Raw genomic sequence first — 12,866 nt, forward strand, 5'->3', positions numbered from 1 at the left:
TCAGAGAGGGGCTCTCTCTTCAGGTGCCTTGCAGGGACTGTGCTGAGCTGCTGCCGGGGCCTGGGTCTTACGGACCTTATTCAGGGGGCTGACAAATCTGCATCTCAGATGGGAACACAAAACTTCAGTGTGTTGGTCTCTTCCTCTCGTGTCAGCTTTTCATTTTGATGGGGGCGGGGCATAAAAACATCCCGGTGATTTCAGGAACGTTGTCCTAGTAGTGGACGGTAGTCAGAGCCACCTGCCTCTGAAATCCTTCCTCACGCCCTGCCTCCCTTTTTAACATTTCTCTTCTGGAAGTTACATTTGAGTTGAAAAGTCTGGTAAAGCTTCTCTCTGGGGAAGATGTTATGATTTCTTTGCCATATTTAGTCATAAAGTTGTCTGCATTTCGTGGGTATGACAGAACAATTGATTAATTTTTGCCAGTAGAGAATAAAACCAACACTATGTTGTTCCAGACTTTAATAGTAGCTTTTTCTGTGCAGTGCAAAGCCCTGAACATAGGGAATGTCCCCATTAGCCCTGCACAGTGGTGCCCACTCTAGTGGCTGCATTGCCATACTCAGAGAAGGATGGGAAAACTGCACTCAGCCACAAGCCTTGGACCCCCACGCTTGGTGGTTGCTATGGGCTCTTCTGCAAAATGCTGCTGCTAATATTAGGTTGAGCCATATGAAGTTGCCATGTTTGTAGGCCACCCTAGAATGATCAAATAATGGCAATTTCTTGTGGTCCAGCCTAGGTGATTACATGCTACTGTGCCTATAAAGTACTATGCATAGTGCCTTGGGCATAGTAAGCACTCAATTAATGGAACCCTTATTATGGTGGTGGTTGTTATTTCACCTTCTTATCCTTCTTTTGCCAGACTCTGTAACTATAGTACAGTCATGTACCACGCAAGGATGTTTCGGTCAATGACAGACCGTATATATGACGGTGGTCCCATAAGATTAGTACCATAGAGCCTAGGTGTGTAGTAGGCTGTGCCATCTAGGTTTGTGTAAGTACACTCCACGATGTTTGCACGATGATGAAATCGCCTAATGGTGCATTTCTCAGAACGTTTCCCCGTCGTTAAGCGACACACGACTGTAAAAGAATCCACTTTGGAGGTAACCTCTTCAGTCTCTCTCATCCTGTTGTGGAAATGAACACAAGCAACAAAGTGGCTAAAGGGTGGGCCAATCCTAGAAGCAAAGGGACAGGACAGTCAGCCCATACAGCTACAGAGTGGCAGAGGGGGATCGAGAGGAGGTGTGTGTTGTTCTCTCCTCTCCATCGCAGCTGTTTCTGTCCCCAGGTACACCGTGCTCCGGCTAATGATTCGGCAGAGGCTGGAGGAGATAGCCGAGACCCCAGCAACAATCTGAGCCACAAGAAGGAGGGGATCCAGACACCACAGGGGCCACCGTTGACATGAGAAGATCCACAGTAAGGTGGGCGCCTTCCTTCCACGGAAACGTTTAAATATAAACCTCTCCAGCTCCCCACAAGCCGCCGTTTGCTGCCTGGAGCGAGATGGAGAAGTCAGCAGACAACTCCCCAACCTTGGATCCTTGCACTCCTTTCTTTCCCTCACAAGGACTTTTGATTTTTGTTTATAAGGAGGACCCCAAAATGTGTGTTTGTGCGCACATGCACACATGGTACACATCTACGTGCCTACCTGGTATTTTGGTAGTTAAATTCCAAGCAACCAGCACAAGTGCCATGAGGCTGGCAGATGTGCTGCTTGTGGGCAGGAAAATCAAGGGGGTCACTGGTCTGAAGGGTTTAAGCTGAAGAAAAGATTCCTCCCCTCAAGTGCCAGGGAGCAGCCACACGTGTCTCCCCACATTTAGAAGGGGAAGGGACCTCAGCAAGCTCACCTTTCAGAGTATGTATATGTTAGTAGAGATTCTCCCTGTATGCCTAGAAGAATCAGGATTGTAAGATCCTTGGAAATTAACAAAATAACAGCCCCATGGCCTTGGGGCAGGTCCCAGGAAAGAGAGAGAAACCAGCACTGGGGTAGATGCAATAAACCCACAGGTTTTTACACTGGAAACTTTGATTGTTTTAAGTAACAAAGACATACATGATGAGCTGTGTGGATGCCTGTAGAGAACGGATTCTGCCTCCATCCTCGCCTCCGTGGCCACCTCTAGGACACAGAGGGGAGCCTGATGTTTCTCTCAGCACGCCCAGCTGCAGATCCCAACTCTTTGGGACCTTCTTGAGTTGAAGGAAAGGTCTCGTGAAACAGGTCTCGCTGGTTTGCACATGGTGGTGACTGGCCAGCATGGCCAGGGCCTGGCCTTGTTCTGGGTGGGTGGGGGTGGCCAGGAAGTTTCCCTCCTTGAGAAAATGTAGAAGCTCCTTGCAGAAATGACAGGTGCCCGGGAGTCCGGCCCACTTTCACCTCAACAAGGGGTCTGCCTGGTCTTGGAGCTGAGGCTGTGTGTTTGAAGTCAAGGCTTTATTCTTTCCAACCTCTGGATTCTTGCAAGTTGCCCTCATGTTTCACGTTTAGATGGACTCCAAAAATGAGGACTTGTCCTATTACTGACTGAGTGTGGGCTTCAGGGAAGTTCTTTGGGCTCCCCTGTGAAGGTGCCTAGGGAGGACGGGGCTTCTCTCTCAGCCTGAGCAGCCCCCTGGGTGATCTTTAGAGCAAACCCCAACAGGAGGAAAGGGCAGGGACGGTCTGTCCCTGGTGGCCCCCATCAGGGAGATGGCAGGTAGCTCAGCAGCTGCAACAGTTTGAAGAGGAACAGAGATTCTTGGAGCAATGTGTGGAGATCAAGCAAGACCAGGAGCTCCTAACAGCAGGTGTCTAAGTCTTGTTGGGATGAGAGCTCTCCATCTCTTCTCCAGTTTCTCTCCAAGAAAAGTTTGGAGAGCAGGGCAGTTGAGGAAATGAGAGGAAATCGGTGCCTGCAAAAAAAGTAGACCTTTGTAGCAGAGCCGGTCCTGCCCCAGGCACCCTCCTGCCCCCCTCCCCGCCCCTGTGGCCTCCATGGCCTCTTTAGATGGCTCCCAGCTGTGGTCTCATTGTTGACTTTCAAAAAGATGGCACACTGCCACCTGGCATTTTGCCAGGGCTTTCTTAAGCAAGCCTCCCTCCTTTGTGGGGACAGCACCACCGGCCCCGTGGGACATGGACTGGAAATCCGGAAGGCCTTAGTCTCAATCAGACACCTCAGTGGGCTTCCGCAAAATGCACAGAAAAAATCCGGGGGCGGGGTCAGAGGCGTCCTTTGTTACAGATGGAAAGAGCAGTTTCGTGAATGCATGCATACTTCCTGAGTTTTGCATTTGAAAAAATGACTTGCGAAACTTCTCTTCCAGTTACTTTTATTTTTGAATGTTCAAAGCCTTTGTTGGCCCCAATAATTCTCCTTGGGGAGTTAGGGAGAACAGTTTTCACAAGGCAAATTACTAACCACTACCTTTTATTGGACAGCTATTTCTGGTTTATAAAAGTTCTCTTTAATTTGCACTAGCACTACGATAGTGTTAAACATGGAAATGTTGCAGAATGTCAGGTCTGCCAGATCACTCTCTGAGAAAGTGACCCTACGGTAGACTTGGCTTTTTAAAGACGGGGGTCGGGATGGAAGGGAGGGGAAATCGTATCTGACACCATACATTCCGTTTAATGCAAGCCGCACTCTTCCATTTAGGCCTACCCTGTTTAGAGATCATTTCTCACATCCTAATAACCCGACCAGGAATTTTGGAAAGGTTCTTTGAAATAGCAGCAGCTGAAACAGAGACATTTCGCCGCCATGTGGAGCCGGATTTTCTCACTGGTATCACATGGCCTGGCAGCTTTGAACTCCTCGCCTGATTTGTATGGGTTTATGTAATTGCGTGCAATGAACCTGAAATTGTGTGAAGAACAAAAGGCCAGCTTGTAGGGTATTTTTCCTAACTTGTGAAAAGCAGTACAGCTACATCTGGCTTGCTTTTTCCAGGGCTTATGTTACAAGGTGATCAAATGAAGGAAAAACCTGAGTCCATCTGGTTGGGAAGGGGGTCTGTTTCCCCAGTGATGGTGGAATTAAGCACAAGGTCACATTCTCTGTGACCAGGTTAGTGGGAAGATGATGAGTTAAGGAGGGGGGGGGTTGAGAGGGCGGGGGGTGGTGCCTTGGGGAGGGACTGAGAAGCCCAGGCGCCAGGCTTGCCTGGACGTGTTGGTGAGGAATGTGCACATTGGTCTCCAGGCTGGACCGACTTTAACTGGGAGTTGAGGTGGAGGCAGGAGGAGCTCAGGTTAGCCACCCATCCACGGGGAAAATGATGAGACTTGAAGTCAGGGTTTTGGTCTGAAACTTCAAGGAGAAATATTCTCACCCTTCCCTCCTCCCAACCGGAAAGAAAACAATACTCTCTCCTAGACATCTCCAGATAAAGACATTTTATCATCAGTGTAGATAAGACTTTGACATATAATGACCAAAAAAGAAAAAAACCTGTTCTCTGATGCAAAAACGTCTTGGCAAGAATTCTTTTCTGCGGAGTTGAGTGATTATTTCAGAGTTAGGAGGGTGGCATGGGCCGCAGAAGGGCAAGAAGCACTCAAGAAAAGAGAAGCTCCTTTAAAAAAAAATGTATTTCAAAGCTCTGTAACACTGAGAACACGGTGTCATAGATGCATCTCCGAGAAAGACTTCTATATCAATGAGGGAATTTATTTCACTGTCTCATGGCGACCAAGTCATGATGTAGGGGCTGAGGTAGGAGACAGAGATCTCCCTGAGCATCCTGAGGCAGCGGTGCATTTTTGAGCATCTACAAATGGTTTTACCCAATCTTGCCTGAAGTGGATGAGACGAGAAATGATCTCCTAGAGAGGTAGAAATAAAAGCAAATATGGCATCCTTTCTTTCAGACGCAATTGAAAGGTCTTCCCCCGTCACAGGAGGTTACAGCGCCCCCTGTGTTTTAACCAAGCACAAGATGTGGACAAGCTGTGAAGGGAAAGCCTGAGTTTACTCTTAGAGTCTTCCCTGGAGGTTGCAGACCTGTCTCCCAGGTTGATGGTTTCTGGTGTGTAATTGCTAGTGTTTCTTAAAGGTTTCCCCACTTGTTTTAACTTTGTGAAGTATTCTTTTCTTAATTACACTTGCCTTTCAGCAATGGTACATGACCTGGTTCAATGTTTGGTTCTGAACTTATAAACTGATGTGTTTAGGAATCTTAACATAATTTGACAAGGCCTCAGTAGGGAGCTGTGAATTTCTGTAACATTTTGATATGTTTTAATGCACCGAACTTAGATCCTGTCAAAATAAAGCACTTTTCAAAGAGAAGTCCCCCGTGGACGGGTCTGTGTGTGTGCGCTGGGTGGGGAGCTCTGCTCTGGGAGGGCTGGGAATAGGAATGTGAAGGCGCAGGCAGGAGATAAGTTGATTTTCTACCCCCGGGGTTTATGGTTTAAACGCGCTCAGACTTGGCTGTAATGTTCCACATAGGAAGTGAAATGAGAACGTCCCAGTATGAGTCTCAAGTTCAGGCCCTGGTGGAGACACGAGTTCTGGTGGAAAGAGCTGGGAACCGCCACTCAGTGAGGCTGGAGTTTTTTCCTGACTCGACCCCTGGCTTGTTAGGCTCCTGGGACTGACTCGCTGAAACTTTCTCTAGGACTTGGTTTCCTCCTCTGTAAAATGGCCAAGCCACCCTGCAGGGGAGTGTGGGGACCTGGGCTGGTCTCTGTTGGAGGCAGCCCTACAGGGGTCGCCCAGCTTAAGACCTTCAGACTAGGGCTCAAGTTCCACCCTATGATGTGGGGGAAAGTGTGACGGTTAATTTTATGTGTCAACTTGGCTAGGCCACAGTATCCAGATATTTGATCAAACACTAGTCTAGATGTTGCTGTGGAGGTATTTTTAAGAAGAGATGAACATTTAAATCAGTAGACTTTGAGTACAGCAGATTATCCTCCATAATGTGGGTGGGCTTCATCCAATCAGTTGAAGGCCTTAACAGAAAAAGACTGACTCCTAAGAGAGAGGGAATTCTGCCTCCAGGCTGCCTTTGAACTTGAGCTGAAACATAGACTCTTCCACGGGTCTCCAGATTGCCAGCCTACCTCACAGATTTTGGACTTGCTAGCCCCCACAATTGCATGAGCCCATTCCTTAAATCTCTCTCACACATACATACCTTACTGGTTCTGTTTCTCTGTGACTAACACAGAGGGGTTATGTGATTGGTGTGTAACATTTGGATATGTGATTGACAGTTGTTCCTAGGAAACGTGGCCCTGGAGCATAAATAGTGGCGAACATAATTTGGCCTCTAGGAAAAGGTTAACAACCAAAACAAGATTGTTAACGTCTCCAAGCAATGTTTATATATATTTAAAAAGAGAGAGAGAAAAGCTTGGAAAAATCACTGTTCCCTTGAAGTGTTGTTTTGATTTCCTATATTTAGAGTTTTCACTCCAAGTAGGAGCTTTTTTTTTCTTTTTGAGGAAGATTAGCCCTGAGCTAACTACTGCCAAGCCTTCTCTTTTTGCTGAGGAAGACTGGCTCTGAGCTAACATCCGTGCCCATCTTCCTCTACTTTATATGTGGGACGCCTACCACAGCATGGCTTTTGCCAAGCAATGCCATGTCCGCACCTGGGATCCGAACCAGCGTACCCCAGGCCGCCGAGAAGTGGAATGTGCAAGCTTAACCGCTGCACCACTGGGCCAGCCTCCAAGCAGGAGCTTTTAAGTTGCTGCATTAACTGGGTGAAGGATTTTGTACTGTACATCACGTGGATGGAAGCCACATAATCATAAGATAAATGGTCTGGTTGGGACCCCACCAGACCCCCAATCAGACAGTAAGCCTTACAGAACTCAGAGTGCCTATAATTACCATCAAATTCCAACAGCCTTCTGCCAAAGGAGCTGGCAGTTTCTGGCTTGCTTTATAGAAACAGATTTTATGAAATAATTTTGTGTTGTCTATTTTAGGTAATGAAGTTACTGCTGAATGGAGTTTGCTCTGAGCGCAAAACTTTACTGTGAAGTTTTGAATATATTTGAATAGGTTTTGCTAGAATGCTTAGATGCAGGCAAACTTACTGAAAAACTGAACTTGGGTAAAATTGACATTGCTATTTTCATTTAAAACCATGCAAAATAAAAATGATTACTTATGATTTAAGTATATAAGTCATATAAGTATGTCAGTTAAACTTATATAAGTAAGAAGTATATACGTTATAAGTACATACATCTATTTCACTTTAGAAGTTTTAAAAGTATGGGCCCTTTGGTGGGGCTGGTTTGTAAGTCCTGGTTTACTCAGTTTCACTTCAGCTCTGCTGTTCTGGTGTAATTATCAATAGCTGCCCTTATTTCTCTCTCTGTGTCTTTTTTTTTTTTTGAGGAAGATTAGCCCTGAGCTAACGTCTGCTGCCAGTTCTTCTCTTTTTGCTGAGGAAGATTGGCCCTGAGCTGACATCCGTGCCCATCTTCCTCTATTTTATATGTGGGACGCCTGCCACAGCATGGCTTGATAAGCAGTGGATAGGTCCGTGCCCGGGATCTGAACTGGCAAAAACCGGGCTGCCAAAGTGGAGCGTGCATACTTAATTGCTGCGCCACTGGACCAGCCCCTCAAAATGCCCCACTGTGGATGATAAATATGGTCACTTTACACATTGCCCAAAAAGCAGCTTATCACCACTTTAATATGTGAGGTTTCTAAGACGAAACCATAAGTCGGAATTTAAATGTTACATTTAAATTTTAGGATAGAACTGAAATCTAAACACACATTTTGGTGGAAGACCAACTATAATATGGATGTTTTATATGTCGATGTTTTGATAACACTGATTTAAACGTTCTTGCGTTAGAGCAAGATCCATTTTTCTGAGTGGGATTTTTAAATTGGACACATTAGCATTAACTAGTGACTTTGAATGTCACGCTGCCCACACATGCAGAACCATCTCAAGATCACCAGCACCCAGTTATGTGTCTCTTGCAGCATCCTCCACGGAGAGGAAGCTGGGCGCCTGGGAGGGTAGCTTGTGCCAAAGACTGGGGCAGAAGGAACAAGACAACATGGGTGTGTCTTGCTAATGGAGAGTAATTATGTCTCAGAGATGTCTGGGGTGTAATTTCGGGCACAAACTGCCGATGAGAACTCCCACACCTAGCGAAAATTGAATGTCTGGGACCATAAAAAGCCTTGACTCCAAAATGATCCCAAGAGAAGATTCTAAAGATAAGGACATATTCACAGAAATGTATTGTTCAACTTAGATTGTTAAAGTTCCTTAGCCAAATTTTGGCTATAAGACAAGTTGTCACAAAAATCATTTTAAGTAGTTTGACCAAAACCTCTTGAGTTAACTGAGCAAAAAGTGAACTACAGTATCTATGACCCATTAAAGAAACCAAGAAGTAAAAGTTGAATTTAAAATGGTCATGATAATCGAGAGAGAAATGAGTTTTACAAGGTTGCTAAAACAATGTGAATATATGCAAATTTATTTTATTTCTATGTATCAGTCATAAAAGATTGAAAGTAAAATTTAAAAATGGAAATGTATGCCTCATTTATGGATTGGAAAGATGGCAGGTCTCCCCAAATGAACCTAAGTAATCCCAATAAAAAGCCAAGGAGCACTTTTTCTACCTTCCTGCCTTCCTTCTGTGATAATGCTCCGGGTAAAATAAAACCATAAATATGAATATTATTCAGCCATTAAAAGTATCATTATAAAGTTATGTAGAAACATGGGTAATATTATCACACAAGTGAATAAAATAGACTGTTCAGTATGACTTCAGGCTTTTAGATGAAAATTTCCTGTTTAGTACATCCGAAAATATTGAGGCTCTAAAAAGCATATATACACATAAAACACAAAAAAACAAAAACAAGAGTCAGAAGATTAATACCAGCTAGGCCCTCATCTCCCTGCTGGGGGTCAGTTTCTCCAAGCACAAGACTTCAAAATCTCTGTTATTGTAATAGGAGGCCCATCATGCAATTGAAATGCAGCCCCTATGTGCCCAAACCCTATGTGTGTGCTCACGCACTGTACATACACACATGTAATATATGCACACATGCACACACACACATCTCAGTGGGATGATCACACCCAAAGTTCTCAGATCTTTGAGGACACCAGCCACTCTGGCTTCTTGAGTGTGCGGGAGCCTGAAGGATGGAGCCCCCGTGTGAGGAACTGTGGATTCCCTGTGTTTAGGCTCAGCCACCCTGGACACCACTTTCTAATTGTCCTCTCGATGCTCCTTTTAGGAACTGGACAAGCAAAAGCTTTCAAAGGAGAAAAAACTCCCTATTGTAAATTCTGGAAGCCTGAGGTTAGCCAGAATATGCTGTCAGACTGTTCTACTTTCAGTTTCTTACATTCTGAAGTTCTCTTTATTAAGAATTGGGTTCTAGAAGCAATGCCTGATTGGCTAACCAAGGCCTTGTGCAGCGGATTCTGGATAAGTGGGTGCTCCATCCCACCCTGGCACGGGGGACACTCCCTAGTCCTCTATCCTCCCTCCTGCGCCTGGAGGTCTGCACCAGGAGCTCAGGAACTGCTCTGACTTACACCCTCACAGAGCAGGGGCTCGCTTCCTCCAAGGGCTTAAGAAAAGATGTCTGGGCATAGCCGCAGTGAAGATTACTTCTGGACTGACTCAGATAATTATCAAATCTAATTAAAAAATAATTAACTCAGGTACCTACCAGGACCCTACAAAGAGATGCACACTAAACCAACAATAAACAACCCTCTAAAATAACCCAAATGATGCTAAGATGCCCTTATAATCCCCCCACCTTCAAAAACCTCAAGGATCCTTATAAACCCCATGCCCGTGGTTTTGAACTTCAGGGGGCATCAGAATCACCTGGGAGACTTGGTAAACCCGAATGCTGGGCTCCAGCCCCAGAGTTCCTGATTGGGCAGCTGGTGTCACGTGGGGCTGATAATTTGCATCTCTGGCAAGTTCTCCCGTGATGCTGATGCTGCTGGTCTGAGTAAGTAGCCCTATTCTAAAGGAGTATAAAGTGATGGTTTTCAACTCGCTGTACATTGCAATCACCTGGGGAGTTTTACAAACACTGATGCCTGTATACCATACCAAGAGATTCTGATTTAATTCTTCTAAAGTGTGGCTCTGGCAGCAGGATTTTTAGCATTGTCCCTCCCCTCCTCATCACCCTCTTCTGTTCCTGCGTGCACCGAATTTGAGAACCACTTCACCAAACAATCCGAAAAGATCCTAAATGAATCCAAACAACCCTAAACAATGAAACATGACCCCACGTAAAACATTTAAACATGATAAACAATTAAAATAACAGTTAAAGTGATCCTAAATAACTCTAGGTTTCCTAAATGCTATTAATCAACCCTAGATGATCCTAAATGAATTTCAAATATCCTATACAACAATAAAAGATCCTAAGTGTCCAGAAAAGATCCTAAATCATCCTTATTGGCTCCTAAAACCCCTATAGGACCCTAAACCTTGAATGAACCTATTCTGTACCTAAAGAAGTCACATGATATTTAGCGACCCTAATGACCTTGAACCTTTAAAAGAGTGCTAAGTCCTTATCCAGCCTACCTAGACCCCAGTGGTCTCACCCCACCTGCTCCTGGGACCCCCTTGCCTCCACCCTCCTCAGCAGTCACTGTGCTTCACACTCTGGCCTACTGTCCTTCAAACATGCTAGACTTCTCCGGCTTCTGGTCTTTGTACTTGATGCTCTTTCTGGAACACTCTTCCCCCAGCTCCTCACATTGGCTCTTTTTCGATTCAGGTCTCAGCACAACTCTTGCTTCCTGGTGAGGCCTTCCCTGCACGTCTTACCTCAAGCAGTGGCCCTCCTGCTGTTACCCTCCGCTTCCATCTTCTTCAAAGCACTTTTCACTGACTATATTGTTGACTTATTTATCTCCTCCACTAGAACCCAAACTCCATGAGGGTAACCCCAACACCTAGAGTAGGACCTGACCCTTGATAGGCACCTTGCTAATATTTGTGGAATGAGCGAATGGATATCCAGACATACCCTAAAATCAAAGACCTCAAAATGTCAAGAATGATAATGCTAATAACAACCTCAAGGTCTTGACCCAAATTCCTTAACAATCGTAATCCCCATAATCCCAGCTAAAATGAATTTAGAGATCCCAAACTATCTAATGGGTCGCAAGTCGCTCCAAATGCTCCTAAGCCCGCTGAGATCCTAAACTACCCGAAATGGCCTAAGACGTCAAACAGTGTTAAAGACACTGAAGAGGGATAAATTACTCAAAATGACTTTAAGCCCTAAACGATCTTCAATGGCTTTAAATGATGCCAAATAATATAAATCATCCTTAAAAAGCTCTAAATGACCCCAAAAGGACTTAAGTCTCTAAAGGCCTTCAGTATTTTTGAACCCTAAATGATTCTAACTCTAAATGCAGAAAACATCCTGAAGGAAAAGAAATAAGCCTAGTTCTAAGGACTCTAAAGAACCCAATGATTTCAGTGGCGCAATGGCTAAGGTGTCTAACAACCCTAACGCCCTAATGACTGGAAATGATCCCAAATGACCCTAAACCATCTTAGAACGGAGGGGTTCTTGCGGGGTGAGGAATCTTGTTAAGATGCTGATTCAGATTCAGCAGCCTGGGGTGGGGCTTGAGACCCCGCCTTACCATCAAATTCCCAGTTTGATAGTAACTGCTACTGGTGTTGCTGGTCCACAGACCACACTTTGAATAGCAAGGCTAGAAGCTACAGAAACTTGAATGACCCAAAAGGATCCTAAGAAAACTAAGACTACCCTACATTCTAAAATGTCCTCAAAGATCCTAAACAAAATTCAACCCTAAACACCCTACGGTTTCTTAAATGATGCTTAAAACCCTAAGGCCAAAATAATCCCACATGACCCTGAACTAACTCAAAACAACTCTGTATGACCCTAAGGATCACAATAGACTCTGAAAGATCTGAAACGTTACACCTCCCTAAAGTACTTTAAAAATTCAAATTTACTCTAAATGACTCTAAACCCCGACAGTCCAAAAGACCCAAAAGATCCTAAATATACCTAAAATCTGAGATTCCCTAAACAATTCTTATTGATCCAAAATTGTCCTAAGCCCAAATTGACCTTAAATAATTTCAACAGAGCCTAGATCTGATGACCCTGACTTTCCCAGGTTCAGTGACACTAATGCTAACAGCTCCAATGACTTGGCATTAATGACTCAGCAATAAGCAGACACCTTGCTGATGGCCTGTCCTGACCCCAATTACCCCACATGCCAACAACTCAACATCTACACCCCAAAGAACAGAGCTCGATTATACACCTTGACTTTAATCCTGACCCGGGGACGCTACTCACGCTGAACCAGAAGACCCTGAGTTCCAACAGACAATGGATTGATGCCTTCACCCTCAGAATCCTAACAACATGAGAACAGTGACAGAGATTACCCTGAGGCTTCCCTGGACCTAAATGTGACTTTGGCTCTGAATCACAGAGCCCTGAACGCTAATAACCTTGACCTTAAACCCAAACACTGAAAAGCAGTATTAAGATAGCCCAAGCATGGCACCGACTCTGATTCTCCTGATATGGGGCACCATAAATCCTCCTACAACACTCCTCACACTAAGCCCCATGTGCACACTGTTGATGCAAATAATCCATAATCAATCTATAAATCAAAGCTGGGGTGAGTTCATGATGAGCCTGGTCTGAGGACTAGAGCCTGGGGGCTTCCTGCCCCAAGGAAGGAAGGGCACCAAAGAAGTGGGGAGTACAGAGTGGTTATACACCACCTGGGAACAAAGAGTATACATCACATAGGACAGGAACGTCTCTTTT

The 12,866-nt window shown here is 45.0% G+C and overlaps 1 protein-coding gene across 1 annotated transcript in view; it reads left to right on the top strand.

The window, feature by feature from the left end:
- RASSF2 (Ras association domain family member 2) overlaps window positions 1-5,306 on the top strand; it is a 43,110-nt gene extending 37,804 nt beyond the window's left edge. Inside the window, exon 11 of the mRNA XM_008519790.2 lies at window positions 1,307-5,306. Coding sequence (XP_008518012.1) covers window positions 1,307-1,376 — 70 coding nt within the window. The 3' untranslated portion in view covers window positions 1,377-5,306. The remainder of the gene's footprint in view (window positions 1-1,306) is intronic.
- The last annotated feature ends 7,560 nt before the right edge of the window (window positions 5,307-12,866 follow it).

Source organism: Equus przewalskii, chromosome 21 (assembly GCF_037783145.1).
Source record: "Equus przewalskii isolate Varuska chromosome 21, EquPr2, whole genome shotgun sequence".
In the NCBI taxonomy this organism is placed as follows: domain Eukaryota; kingdom Metazoa; phylum Chordata; class Mammalia; order Perissodactyla; family Equidae; genus Equus; species Equus przewalskii.